Below are 15,599 nucleotides of genomic sequence, written 5' to 3' on the forward strand. Positions count from 1 at the left end.
TGTTCCTCTGCTCTTCCTAATGAATAGAGATGAGCGAGTACTGTTCGGATCAGCCAATCCGAACACCACGCTCGCATAGAAATGAATGGACGTAGCCGGCACGCGGGGGGTTAAGCGGCCGGCCGCCGTCAAAGCGGAAGTACCAGGTGCATCCATTCATTTCTATGGAGCGTGCTGTTCGGATCGGCTGATCCGAACAGTACTCACTCATCTCTACTCATGAATATTTATGAATAAATTGACAACTAGACGCTACCATTCATCTTGTCAAAAGGGTCCCTACACAGGATTTTGCAGATGATTGTAGGTTTTTCTTGGATAGCACACTGACCCATTCATTTCTATTGGTCCATGTACATGACCGTGTATTACACAGATCAGTGTGTGGGCCAACAGCCCGGGCCACAAAACTCAGAACTGGTCCTCTTCCTGTCCAGTTTTGCAGCTATGCTTCTGCGACTCCCATTCATTGAAGGAATGGGGCCGCTGAAACACTGGCATGTCCTGTACTATTCAGTCACAACCAGTGACTAGTACACGTGTGAACTTAGATTAAGTCTGTAGGAATACTCCCTCTTTCAACTGGTGATGCCTATTTGTCAAATTTTGTATAAATTTCGAGGATGAGTATTAGAAGTACAGCACAAGTATTTGCTAAAATAGACATGTCAGAAGGAGTGACAAGTTAATGTCAAGCTAATGGAGATATATTTTTTTTGTTTGTGGCTCATTGTGTAGCCATTTACTGTATTTTGCACAAAATGGGCAAAGTTGAAAGGGATATTCCCTCCTCAAGGATGCTATCTATAATGCCAGCTTGTATACATTCAAGAATTGTCCTAAATACATTGCTTTGGCAATGCTGCTTCCTTTACCTGCTGGGTCATTCCGTGTCAAGTGAACCAATGATTTTTCCCTCTATATTTTTAATTCTTTTGAGATTTTGTCATTTGGTAATAGTGTGTCAGAGAATGCAAAATGTGAAGAAAAAAAAATTCTAGAAATTTTTTTGGATTTTTAATTGATTTTCAAAGTTCAGAAAAAGTGCGAATTTCGGTGTTTCCTGCCTTTACATTTCTCCTCATAACTTAGGCTAGAAAAAAGATAGAGAAACAAAATAAACGCCATTCTACTCAGAACTATACAGGCTTTCACCAAATATGTCACAAGAGTATCTTTGTTAATATTTTACCCATGTGAACGCAAACGTAAAATTTTAAAACGCATTTCCGAAAAAAAACGTTTTATTTAAAAATTTCAAAAAAATGCACATGGGCCTGCTATGCCCTTAGCCACATCTGTACCAAAATTCAAGTTGGGATCGCGATGGGATAATATTTTAAAATATAACTATTACAGTGTCATTCCGAAAATCTTGAATTCAGATCTGTTCAGCCTGTGGTCTAAAATGACAGTGAAGTCCATGAAGTGGTAGAAGGCGGCACAAGATTGGCAATGGATGACATAACTGGTTATGTGACCTGTGAATATGATCGGCGCTGGTGGCTGGCTACTGTACTCTCCAAAGATTGTGAAAATGAAGACAATAAAATTTGATTTTTTTTGCATCCTTCTGGTCCAGCACCATCCTTTGTGTAGCCAAGAAAACCAGACATTTTACAAGTCAACAAAAATCAGATATTAACTCAGGTGGAGCCTAACACCGTGACAGGCCGTACATACTCTTTGACACAAAAGGAAATGGCCATTGCTAGTAAGCGCTTATGGACAAGATTACATTTCACTCACTAGAAAGGACAAATTGATGATAAAAGGCCAGTAGTTTAAAAATGTCCTATTAATTGTTTGATTGGTTCATATTTTATAGAATGAGGATTTATCTACTGGACTATTTTTCTTAATTAATTACATGTTTAGTGATATACCGTATTTTTCGGACTATAAGACGCACCTAGGTTTTAGAGGAGGAAAATAGGGAAAAAAAATTTTGAAGCAAAAAATGGTAAAATATTTAATATATGGGAGTTGTAGTTTTGCAACAGCTGCAAGGCCACATTGACAGGTGACCCTGCAGCTGTACGGGGATGCATAGAGTGTTTTTTTTTGTGGGGCCAGCTGTACTTTTTAGTTATACCATTTTGGGGAATATCTATTGCTTAGATCACCTTGTATTGAAATAAACCCCGGTGGTTTATTATATATATATATATATATATATATATATATATATATATATATATATATATATATATTTTTTTTTTTTTTATTTTTTTTTTCTAGGGACAGGAGGTGATTTAGAACTTTTATTCATATTTTTAAAGCTTTTTTTTTTTTTTTTTTTTTTACTATTTTATTCCCCCCCGGGGCTTGAATTGCAAGTCCCATAGACGGCAGTACAACTGTATTGCCGTCTATGGGACATTCTGTCTATTAGTATTACGGCTGGTCATAGAGACCAGCCGCAATACTAATACAGCAGTGACAGGCCTGGGAGCCTCATTAGGCTCCCGGCTGTCACCCGAACAGGTCGGCTCCTGCGATATCGCCGCGCAGGAGCCGGCCTGCAACTCTACAGGTACGGGGCCGGTGGGGACCGGCCCCGGGGGAGAAGGGGCCACCGATACTGACCCGGCATCCGCTGTACTAGAGAGGCGGATGCCGGGGAGGGATAGACGCTGGAACAGGTGCCGGGCCTGAGACATCGCTGCGCTCCTCTGCCCTGCATGAAGCCAGCGGCGGGGGGACGGAGGAGCAGAATAGCATCACTCCTCCCGCTGCTGGCTTCATGCAGGGCAGAGGAGCACAGCGATGTCTCAGGCCCCGGCGTCTATCCCTTTCCGGCTTCCGCCTCTCTATTACGGTGGGTGCCAGGCACCACATTCAGACTATAAGACGCACCCTTCTTTTCCCCCCAAATTTGGGGGAAAAAAAGTGCGTCTTATAGTCCGAAAAATACGGTAATAAAAAACAATTGTTACATGTAGAAATAGGTGTTATAAATATTGGTTCTTGTACTCTTGTTAACATATAATTAGGATGAGACTATTTAGAAAATCGCACTTGAGGATATGAGCAGCTCTTTTCTTTCGGTTTGTTCAATGCATTCAGGTTGAAAATGCTGGACAAGTTGTGTTATGATGATAAGATGTATTTATTCTGGCAATTATGGGATTTGTTTTTTGTTTCTCTTTATTGTTGCATGTAAATGTTGAATTCAGCAAGTTGGAATTTGAAAAGAAAAAAGGAAGAAGCTCACACAAACATAAAATCAGATGATTCAAGACTTAAAATTTTTTTTTAAAAAAAATTGATCCCAATTTGGTCCCAAGTTGAAAACCTGTACAAATATAACCAAGAACACAAGTAACACAAATGCATTTTTTCAAAATTTTAGAACATACGATTTTTTTCACAATTGTGCATCAAAATTTTGAATTTGATTTCTCCAAAACAAAATATAAAGAAACATCGTCTTGTGACATATCAAATGAAAGCCGGTACCGCTCTGAGAAAAATGATGCCTCTCCCACCTATTTATCTTAATTCTAGCCCAAGATATGTTAAAAAATGTAAAGCCATACCAGGCCAAAATTCACACTTTTTCAAAACTTTAGAAGTCTATAAAAAATTAACTGATGAAGAAAAAAATTCAAAACTTTTTATTTGTAATTAACTTAAGTTGTACTTCATAAAAAATAAAAAAAATCTAAAGACGTCCGGTAAAAAAAATATTCCTATTTGGATCACTTGATATGGAATGACCCTGCTATGTAAAATTATTTCTTCCATTGTTTTCACATCATTGTCAAGGAACTCTGCCTATTCTATCTCCTTATATCGGATTATATAGAGGGGAGGGGGGCTGAGTTCTATGGACTATGCTTGCTCACAGGTCAGGTCAGGTAGTTGCAGTTTGCTGATAAAGGCTCAGGCACCATCTCTTATCTCTCTACATAAGCACAAAGGTAACATGAAGTTTACTGCAGCATGTAAGTTTTCTCCAAACCTGCGTAATGTAATATACACTTACTATGCATATTTGATCTGTATTATTGAAGAATTTCTATCAATCATAATACATAATCTCTCATGGTAAAGGCAATATCTATATTTATTCATAACTTCATACAGTTCTGTCCATCAAACAATCAAAACTGCCCACGGGCTTGTGGAAAAATACAGGAAGTGAGAAGAAGAGAGAGGGAGATGGGAAAAACCCTTATAATTCACATTATGTCTATGGTGCATGGTCAGTGTATGCATTAGGAAAAACTCCTGATACACCAACATGCCCATAGATTTTAAACTAAAAGAGTTTAAAAGGTAGTGTATGCTTCTCATGCATCCATATTATCTAAATGCTAAATTTACCCTGACATACCCTTCATAGCTTATTAGTATTGCCCCTCTGGATCCACATGATAATCTTCAGTCCCTTATTGATTTCAGATTTCTGGTGTAGATTGTTCCAAAAAAATGGTGTGAATTCTTTATGCCTCGATCTCTATCTTTTCTAAACACTTTCTAACAATTTCTGCGCCTCATCTGGCAGGTGGGTGGGGTTGATTGAAAAGGGGTTGGACTTAATACACAAAACTATGGCACATTTATTTCTCAGAAACTAAGCCAACTAATACTGTTAGTGGTGTAATGTTAGACTAGGCAATCTAAAAGTATGCTAAACTTATAAACCGCATTAGACACGTTGGAAAATCTGGTGTAGTTTAACACTGTCTAGTCTAACTTTGCACTGTCTAAAAGTTGTATAGTATTTATCTGCCCCCATGAGATTTAGGACTCATGCACTTCACTAAATTGTGTACTTGGAGGCTTTACATTCTGTAGGTCCTGTAGTTATGGTATGGAGTTATGGACACTCAGTATACCATTGTCTGATGCCAAGGATCAATGCTTCTTCAAGTAAATAGTTCTGCCATAAGGCATCTATTAGATTGTTTCACCCCCATATAAAATATAGGGAACATGAAGGTGCACAGGGGTCCTCTCCTGTACTTCTATAGGTGCTGTTTCATGGCTTTGTGCTACTTGAGCATTGTACACAGTTACAATACAGCAGGGAGTAGGAGTCTTAAGACTCTGTCCATACTTTCCATGGGTTTTCATCACTTTTGATGGTTAGAATAGCTCTGCATGTGGCATTATTCTATTTATCAAAAAAACAAACAAAAAAAAACTAGAACCTGCTATAAAACTATTTCTTCATATTGCTGTCTCTTTATGCAAAAACATGAAAATCCATATTAAAACTGATAGTCACCAATAAGCTTGAATAAAATTTAAGATTCTATTTTTAGGCAAAAATCACCTAGGCCTACTGTCATGGCTTCTGGTGGAGCAAGTGCTATACCACCAGTGTGATCTCTGATGTCATTTACCGTGCCGCACAAGTCCTTTTCTACAATATGGCCTTGCTTCACCACACCTGTCCTCACTTTCATTTCAGCATGTCTCAGCCCTGTTGTAGTTCTTCCCTTTCCTTCTACAATTTACTGGCCCCTTAACCAGAGAGGCCTCCCCCTTTTTGTAGCCCTCCCAAAACCTTTCTTTGCAGTAACACTCTCCCTTCCTCTTCTACTCGACCTGAAACTATTATAAGTGGCCAAACCTCTCTCTGATTGGCTGATTGGTTCATAGATATTGCGCCAAAGATGAGGTTATCCTGCCAACGGGTTCTGGTTTGTACATAATGTTAACAACTAGATCGGAAGAACCTGCCAAAATCCCCTCCCCAAGGAGCAGGGATGCTGTATACATCCACATCTCAGTAATCGCTTTGCTGTAATATAAAATGAATAAACAGATAATAGATGCTGTATGTGAATAAGGAGCTGTCTGTAGCTTTCAATTTGCTGCCTGTATTTTGACATCTCAATGGGAATGACAGTTCTTGATAAATTATATGCTTCATCTTAGTAGAAACAGTTTATGTCCTGGCGTGATCAGATTGTAGTATGTCAAGATGTGCGCCTTTACCAGATGATCACGCAGCCACAAATTACAATAGACATACAGGCTTGGGAGTTCAAATGTGACAGGTACGCTCATACAATTCTGCTAGTACATCAAATATGTTCTATAAAGAGGCTCTCGTCTAAAATATCACCTGCAGATGGAAGTCCTAGAGTTTACTTTTTTCTGTCAAGTCTGCAAAATTGTCTATATTTATCTCCAGTTATATATAGTTGTGCTAAACCACTCGCATGCCATTATACAGCTGGGGTTTAGCTTTCTAAAGACACCCCTGTAAAAGTAAAGCTTTAAAGCAAGGTGTTCTGTCCTCAGCGCAACAATGGGGCAACCAATACAGCTGGCGATGAGTCCCAAATGTTAGTAAAGACAGTTATCATGGCGGCATTTTTAGAAAGCTAAACTCCAGTGGTTTGGTGGCCCCCAAAACTAGTAACAGGCATGTTAATAAAGTGTTAGTAAGCTTTTGAGTTTCTGACAACATTTGTGAAAGTAATAAATATTGTAATATACTATATTAACAAGTTTTGGATCCTTTTTATGAAATCATGCGTTGAATTTCACATTTCTCTTTTGCTAGCAGAAATCCTATCACTGAGTGTGTTAGGGTCCATTCACACAGAGGAAAATGGTGAGGAATTTGGTGTGTAATTTCAGCGCTGAAAAGAAAAGCCTCCCATTGACTTCAATGGGTTCTATTTTATGCTAGCCTTGGGTTCCAGACCAAAAATCTCAGTGTGAACTTACCCTAATGGGGACTAAAATTGAAGCCTATACACCTTCCCAAGAATGAAGTTTGTGACCCCCCCCCCCGAAATGGACAGAAGAGTGTTTCTGTATACTTTACAGGGAATCACACCAAAAAAGTATAGTGAAACCTCTTTAAGAGGACCATCCACAATTGGTGTTTAGTTGGGTGGTCTTCTTAAAGGGATCCTATCAGTGAGACACATTTTTTTTCTAGGTACCTTTTGTCGTCTTCTCCGTGCTGCGTTCACCTACAATCCCGGTTCTTGTCGGTATGCAAATGAGCTCTCTCGCAGCACGGGGGGCGGGCCCCAGCACTCAGACAGCACTGGGGGCGTCTCCAATGCTGCAAGAGAACTCACTCCAGCACCGCCTCCATCCTCTTCAGCAGTGTCATCTTCAGTCTCTTCTTCTGGCGGTGGCTTGTAACTTCTAAGCCTCAGGCCTGGTCAGAGCAGACTGCACATGCTCACAGGCCACAAGAAAATGGCCGCTTACAATACTGTGCAAGCAGCCATTTTCTCGTGGCCTGTTGTTATGCGCAGACGGCTCTGCCCAAGGCCTAGAAGTTACAAGCCACCGCCAGACGAAGAAGCCAAAGATGACGGCACTGGAGAGAGTTCTCTCGCAGCATTAGGGACACCCCCAGTGCTGCGAGAGAGCTCATTTGCATATAGACAAGAAACGGGATTGTAGGCGAACAGTGGCACGGAGAAGACGACGAAAGGTAGGAGATGAATAGCCTTTCTTAAGGCTATTCCAACGTGGTACCTAGAAAAAAAATGTGTCTGACTGATATGATCCCTTTAAAGAAGATGATCAGTAGGCATAATAAATAGCAAAATTGGAAATCTGGTCTTGGTAAGGGAATAGTCTTCTCAAAGAGTTGGTCTTCTTGAGAAGTTTCACAGTATATACTCTCTGCTTTTTTTTTTTTTTTATACTAGTCACCAAGTGACATTTACTAGTGTGTGGCGTACAACTGTATGAACCTGTGACCTACATTAATGTATACGTTGTATGCATTTCCCTGCAGGTACATTACACCAATAGTGAATACAAAGCTAGGTCAGCACAGAGCATGATAGACGAATGACTCAGGCTATGGTCACATTAGTGTTGTGTGACCGTGTGGGGACTCTATTCCCCATTCCACTTAAGATAAGCAGAGTGAAAAGTCTTGCAAGCGGGTCTTTTTTCTCTGTCAACTTCAAGCAGAAACCAGGCGAACCCCGATATAATCTATGGGGTCCACATTTTTCCATGGATAGAGTTTTCCACTTTTCAGTTCCCCAAGCGGACACAAGGATTGGAAACACGAACGCTAGTGTGGACCTAGTGTCAAAGATATCTTAAAGTGTATATTTGGGGAAAGTGAACTTTAGGATTTGAGTGGTATCTTTGTAGGGGACGTTGCTGGATTGCATATTGAACTGCAACAATGACTGCTCCAAATGTCAGCCTGTGCTATTTCTGGAATATAACGTGGTAGTTATGTTTATAGCAGATGTCTTTGTGAATGTTTTATCACTGTACATTGTAGCTGAAATCCAGCCCTGAAATGTTTTAAGTGCACATTATCCTGAAATACGGCTTATACGGAACACAATCTATATGCATTATTTGCTGCTTTTTCTTTCAGCATAAAACAATTGCACTCCAGAGTCTGTCTGAGATGCTTGGTTCAATGTTTTCTCATTAGTAATATGGAGCAAGCATGTTAACATTTTTCAGGATCATTTGCCCAGTGGGGGCACTATTACGCTGGAGTCTTACATTTAGATTTTTTCATAGTCAGGCAATCAATACCCAAGCTTTCCCTTTTATTGGCAAATATGTGAATCTGCTCTACAAGACAGTGGTGTAATATAATAGACTACATTGTTGGATTCTTCTTCTGCCGTCACGCCGGTTGATGCTACTTGTACTTTGTACATTTTTAAGGGCACAGGTGGACAACCATTGGTATCAAAAGTGCTCTTGTTTTTGCGGTAATGCAGGGTGATGATCTACTATCCTTTTAGAGAGCTGACACAGAAAGTATTTAGCCTATAGAGTTTACCCATAGACACCTAAGCTCAGTTACCAGGGCACCAGGGTTTCTTGACTGATGGTTGGTCAAGCCTTGCTATGACATTTGTGGTTTAGAAGCCATTGTATGCTATAGAAATTCAGCATGCCACCAGCCGCCATGTTCTCCACAATAACATATTTAGGCTGGAACCAAAACTAGTTATAACGTGATTTGCTAGAAACTGTGTGGGAAATTGGTTTTTACTGTGTTGTACAAGGTATTGTAGAGTTTATGCTTTTAAAAATATTACTTTGTTAAAAATGTATTTGTATTTTTCAGGTATGAGGAAGAAGTGCCAAGAAATGTAAGGTAATTTATCATTTATTCTTTATTTTTACAGTAAGTATGTGTTCATTCCCCACTATGGAGTATCTTTTAGTATCTGCATTTTCTGCATCTGCACATGTACACATTTCCTCTTATGATTTTATGCTGTGCCTACATGGTTTTTCATATGTAGCATATATTATATTGTAGGATAATAGTATTTGGATTGCACTTGTATTACTGGCAGAGAGAATTAGGTAGATTTGTTTTGTTTACTTCATTATGTCCTATTATTATGTTTTTATTCTCTGCCACAAACCTTGCTTATGGTACAACACCCGATCCAGAGTACAGACTCTTGAACTCTATTCACACAAACGTTGTTCACAGCCCTACACCAGCCATTTTTTTAATGTCACATGACTGCATTAAAATCACTATATATTCATGAATTGATCAGTTCTTTTGATAGTTCATTTTAAGAAAACGTCAAAAAATGGGACTTGTCTTATTTTTGTCTATTTTATTGGATTCCTCAAGATACCTGTTTTAATTTAGGATCCATGTAAATAGGTGCAAAATGGCTTTAAAAAAATGTCATAGAGCATACAGCAGCCTGCAAAAGAAAACCACTGCAGACAGGCCAGGGAGACTTTACAAGACTTCTGTCTGTCATGCCAACGTGACGTCGGGCCTGGAGCTTGCTCCAGGTGCTGGCAATCACCGGCAAAATGGCACCTCAGTCAGCTTTTACCGAGGCGCCAGAAGGGTTAATGCCCACGATCGGTGTGGGCACCAACCGTGATTATTATGATACAGCAGACACTACGTGGCAATGGCGGCCGCCCGACTTCCGTACTAGTATGGCGGATGTCGGGAAAGGGTTAAAGTGAGCCAATTGGGTGATTTCTGCTGCCATGTCTGAGAGTAGGATTTGATACAGGGAAAGAAGCTGAGTTCTGTGAAAATATAGATTTATATGATGAGGAGGAGCAGGATTTCTGAGTAAAAAAGAAGAAGAAACTCTGACAGGACTCTTAGGAGAGAGTGAGAGTCCTGTTTACGCTATACGCTGTGACTGACGGCTTTCTATGTATTAATGTATATGCACAAAAGGCAGTCAGTCATCTTATGTATACATTGTGCTCCAGACTCTCGCAGTCTTTCCTTGGAGTCAGTCAGGATTTACTCTGCTTTTTGCTCAAAAACTGCTGCAAATCATATAAACCTATATATTGTAGAGCTTTCCTTCTCTCCCTCCATCATATCCTGCTCTCAGATAGGACAACAAAAACCATTTGACAGGTTTGCTTTAGGCACTTTAATATGCACATGGTACGTATATAGCTTGAGTGCTGCTTCAAGTATTGCAATTATCACAATAGGCTCTTAGCCATTTATTGATGATGATGGCCACATAAGACCTGTCGTATAATAGGCCTCCTGTGCCACATGGCCTTGCAGCAGTAGTCCATGTGTACAAGCTGCTGCTGTGACCGGACCAGATAATACAGCTGACCTGATATACCTGACCATTGATTCAGTCTTGTCCATCGTGGCTTTACCTGCTGATATGTTTGTTCATCATGTATTTATACTGTAGTTGGGACAACAGAACAGATGAGGCATAAACCCATGAAATGCCAGATATAAATATACATGTAAATTTGAATTATACATTGTTAAAAATAATATAGAACCTTACATTATACACCAATATATTCCATATTACTAGCAGATTCACTAAATATCCCTAAGCCTTTCTAGGGAAACTACTACATTTCAGAAGGAAAGAAATGTATTTGACTGTTTTAGATAAGGTGCGTCAAATGAAAATCCTATCCAAAAAACTAATTTCCAACATTCTTGATAATAGATCCCTTCTCTTAGTAATTATAATCAGTATTCTGATTGTTCTCCGCCAGCTCAAGGTTACAGAATTAGGTGATTTAACTCAAAAATTGCTTATTTGTCATTGTGCTCAGCACTTAAATGACTTACATGACTAAGAATATTTTCCTGTGCAGCGTTATGGAATATGAAAAATGTGTTTGTCATATCGCATGGATAATATTACACAATTAATTAAAGGGTCACTATAATTTCATCTAAGACAGCAGAGAGAGGCAAGGAGCACGATAGGCACTGTGGTTGCCATGATGGTGTCCTAAAGATGATGGTGTCCTATTACTTAAAATAAGACCTATGTATAACTAGACTACCCAATCTACTCACTGTGTCTCATTGTATTAGATATTAGCTGACACTTTGCAATAGTCATATTGTAAAGTGCTTAGTTATCACTGAAATAGTTGTTTTCCGCATTGATATGGTATCTGTTTTTGCAAAAGTGGTAACAGGATGAGCAGCATGTAAAAGTAAAGAGACAGCTTTTGTAGTTCCATATCTATATTTTAAAATCCCTAAAAATCCTGCAATTCCAACTTTTGTCAACTTCCTGGGCATGGAACATGAGCAATAGAGACAATAGTCTGGAGCAGACCTTATTGACTTCTATGGGAGAGTTTTCTAGGCATGCTCTGTGCATAATGAGGAGTCAATAAAATGTGAAATCGCCTATTGTGACTGGTGGATTCTGTGTCTTATTTACATATAAATGATCATCACTGTGCTGAGAAGTGAGGTATTGCTGCAAAGAAATCTGCAGAAAACAGAACTGCAGGGGGTTTTATTTACTTATTTAAAAAAAATTTTTTTAAATACACCTGATATGTAAGTTAAAAAATAAAACCAGAAATTGTTTAAAAAATATGTTTACCATAAAACTTAAGAAAACAGGTAATTTTCTGGTGACCCATTCCCATGACGCATTAACTTCTCAATTGTCCCTTTTTTGTGGTATAATTTCACAAAAAGCAATCACAAATTGGATGATATATTTTGTGTCCTGTACCTTCATGTAGATGTGAATTCTTCCTTTGCAATGTACATTTGTGGAGCACTAGAGAGATTATCGCTACTAAACAAGCAGAAGCTACCAGAGCATCTCAATAAATTAGAATATCAAAAAGTTCTGGACTGTTTCTCAGTGGTCAAAGGTGTTTTTAGATGAAAGTAAATTTTGCATTTCATTTGTAAATCGCAGTCCCAGACTCTGGAGAAAGAGAGGAGAGGCTTCTTGAGGTCTAGTGTGAAGTTTCCACAATCGGTGTTGGTTTGGGGTGCCATGTCATCTGCTGGTGTAGGTCCACTGTGTTTTATCAAGACCAAAGTCAGCGCAGATGTCTGCCAGGAAATTCTAGAGCACTTCATGCTTCCCTCTGCCCACAAGCTTTTTGGAAATGTTAATTTCATTTTGCAACAGGACTTGGCGCCTGTCCACACTGCCAAAAGTACCAAGACCTGGTTTAATAACCACAGTATCAATGTGCCTTGATTGTCCAGCAGATTCGCCTGACCTTATTGTCAAGCGGGTAGATGAGACACCAAACCCAACATGCAGGCTAGCTGAGGGCTGCTATCATACCACCTGGGCTTCCATAACACCTCTGCAGTGCCACAGGCTGATCCATCCAGGCCACATTGCCGCATTGATGCCGTCATTCGTGCACAAGGAGCCCTCACCAAGTATTGATGGCATTTACTAGATATACTTTTCATTTGGCCAACATTTCTGTGTTAAATATTTTTTTTTAAAGTTGGTCTATAATATTCAAATTTTCTGAGATAATGACTTTTGGGTTTTCCTTGGCTGTAACCAGAATCATCAACATTAATAGAAATAATCACTTGAAAAAGTTCACTCTTTTCGTAATGACTAAATATAATATATGTGGCCAGTATACGTGTTCACGTATTCAATTGAATTACTTAAAAAAAAATAATAACAATAATAATTTCTTTGATGATATTCTAATTTATTGAGATGCCCTAGTAAGTATGTGTTTTGTGAAATTGCCCATAATGTATTATTTGAGGCCGTTGTGACGTGCCCTCGCTGTGATATTTGTTGCTTTGGTTGCCACATGTCTGGTTATACAATCCTGAGGATTTTTTAATGACTCCTTGTGATGACTGAATGTGAGTGATTTGACAATCTCCCGTCTTGAGGTAGTGAGGACATAATTCCTGCTATGTGACTAATATAATTTCTTTGTCATATTATGCCACTCAATGGCAGTCACTCGCTCATTCTTTTTTATCCGCTGTAATTCAACTAACATGTAGTTATAATATTGTAGAATGACTTCATTCATTACTTTGTTATTTATTAGTAATTGTTGACATCTCAGTCACTTTCAACGGCTTATTACATTTCTAACTAGAGTTGACTTGCGGTACCTGTGGATCCCAGCGTGCAGAATTTACAGACATATGAAGTGGCATATTGATAGGGCTAAAATGCCACATATTTACAGCAACATTGAAAATCAGACATCTGCAAGTAGAAAAGAACCTCCCTTGTTTTATACAAGTAAACTTGGATTCACATCTGCGCCAGAGACTCTGTGTGTTTGACACTCCGGACATGTGGTGGGCCCCATTATAGTTAATGGATCTGCCGGTGTCCACGTGTAATCGAACGTCTGAGAGCCCTGCACAAATGAGACCCTACCATTAGCTCCGATGTCCTGTGCTCTCTCTTTCTCTCTAGTCTTAACAGTCTTCAGTATGTTACTCTGTTCATGTATCAATATAATAATACATTTCATTTAAACAGCACCACCATATTCCACAGCACTTTCCATATTGTAGAGGTCAAGTACAGACAAAAGGATACATTACAAAGAAATATTCAATTCACACAACAGGAATGAGGGCCCTGCAGGGCGGCATAGGAGGTAACATTACTTATACAGTGGTTCAGACATTTTTGAGATAGACGTTACATTTACTGCACATAAAAGAAGTTGAATGAGCTGTCACCTGTTGTCACGGGATGGTTAGAGTCTATACTATAGGCAATGTGTAATATATATTTCATGTGGAATGTATTCTCTAACCTGTTGTAAACATCAGTGTGTAGTTGGCTGATTAGGGTCTAGTGTGTTAGCACATTGTATGCAAATACCTCTAACTAGTGAGGACCAGTGAGGACAATGGGTGGAGATAATCTGATCAGTGTCTCCAAGAAGATGTTGGACGGTGCATTGTCCACAGGAGACAGGGAGTCTGCTCTCCTTGGTATAGGTGAGGGGGGAAGGATCTGTGACTCAGCCCTCCCCACCCACAGATAGAGGAAGTAACAGTCTTAGTATATAGTTGTAGCTAGCAGTTAGTATGTGTTAGCCGGCCTGTGCACAGCTCTGCAGAGAGCCAGGATATAGTTACAGGACCAAGGAACCAAAGTTATCATTGGATTGTGACTTCTGTGGACTTATTGTTATTACGGTTGATGTGACCGCTGCCGGCTACTAACTTTGTGGATTACAATAAATTGCTGTTGTCTCCCGACCTCTTGCGTCCGTGTTGATTCAAAAGACCATCCGGAGGAAGACGTATACCTTTGCTCCGTGACAACTGGTTGGCAGTGGTGGGATCAACAGCGGACAGCGAGATGGACTACAGCAGCTCAGCGATTAATGGAGCCACAACCTCAGAATACAGGAACTGGACTATGGCAAGTCTACAAGTAAGGGCCCGGGAACTAAACCTGAGTTACCAGGGAAGAACGAAAGATCAACTGATCGAGGCACTGGAGGAGATGACCCTGCAAAGCGACCATGAGGAGGGCTGCCCCCAGGAGACTGGAGAGATACAGGAGTGGCAGGTACAGACCCAAAAGAGCAGATGGGTTGTTTTGTATGAGGAGGAATTGGCAGTGCTGGGGCTAGGAGCAACTGCAGAGCAAAGGAGTAGAGCGTTACAGAGGGCTCAGGAAACGGAGAAGGAGGAACAGAGAATGGCGCATGAAAAGGAAAGAATGGCGCATGAAAGGCGAATGGCTGAGATAACTACGAGGAATTATAATCAAACGCCGACCCCCAGCCCAACAGTGAGAGAACCACCATATGTCTCCCATAAACACTTCAAGACCTTTGATGAAGCGGCTGGGGATGTTGATGGATATTTTCAGGACTTCGAACACCAGTGCCACCTGATGGAAGTCCCAGAGAAGGATTGGGTCCGGTATCTGGTGGGACACCTACGAGATGGGGCTGCGGAAGCTCTCAGAGCCATGGACCCTAGTGATCAGCGGGACTATGAGGCCATTAAAAGAGCGGTGCAGAAGTATTATGCAGTCACTCCAGAGACCTACCGAGTTCAGTTCCGCTCTTTGTCTTACAATGGGGGAAGCTCCTTCCACATGTTTGCCCACAAATTGAAGCAAGCATGCAAGCGCTGGCTAGAAGGAGAGGAGGCTGTCACAGTCGATAAGATCCTCCAAGTCATACTTAAGGAACAGTTCTTTTCCCAGTGCCCCGCTGAGATCCGTGAGTGGGTGCTGGAACGGAACCCAGTCACAGTTGAGCAAGCTGCTTCTCTTGCAGATGAGGGCCTGACCATCAAGCCGCAGTGGAAGAGGTTGTTTGCAGAGGAGCGGAAAACTACCACAGTCCGCCAGACACCCTTCAGCCAGCCAACCACCTTTCGTGCCCGG

The 15,599-nt window shown here is 40.3% G+C and overlaps 1 protein-coding gene across 8 annotated transcripts in view; it reads left to right on the plus strand.

Annotated features, from left to right (window-relative positions):
- IQSEC1 (IQ motif and Sec7 domain ArfGEF 1) overlaps positions 1-15,599 on the plus strand; it is a 468,208-nt gene that overhangs the window by 90,770 nt on the left and 361,839 nt on the right. For all 8 annotated transcript variants that reach the window (XR_012717459.1, XM_075286934.1, XM_075286933.1 and 5 more), the window contains exon 2: positions 9,050-9,079. Coding sequence is in view for 7 of the 8 variants with exons in the window: in XM_075286934.1 (XP_075143035.1) it covers positions 9,050-9,079 (30 nt within the window). In the remaining variant the exon portion in view is untranslated. The remainder of the gene's footprint in view (positions 1-9,049; positions 9,080-15,599) is intronic.

Source organism: Leptodactylus fuscus, chromosome 9 (genome assembly GCF_031893055.1).
Source record: "Leptodactylus fuscus isolate aLepFus1 chromosome 9, aLepFus1.hap2, whole genome shotgun sequence".
NCBI classification, from domain to species: domain Eukaryota; kingdom Metazoa; phylum Chordata; class Amphibia; order Anura; family Leptodactylidae; genus Leptodactylus; species Leptodactylus fuscus.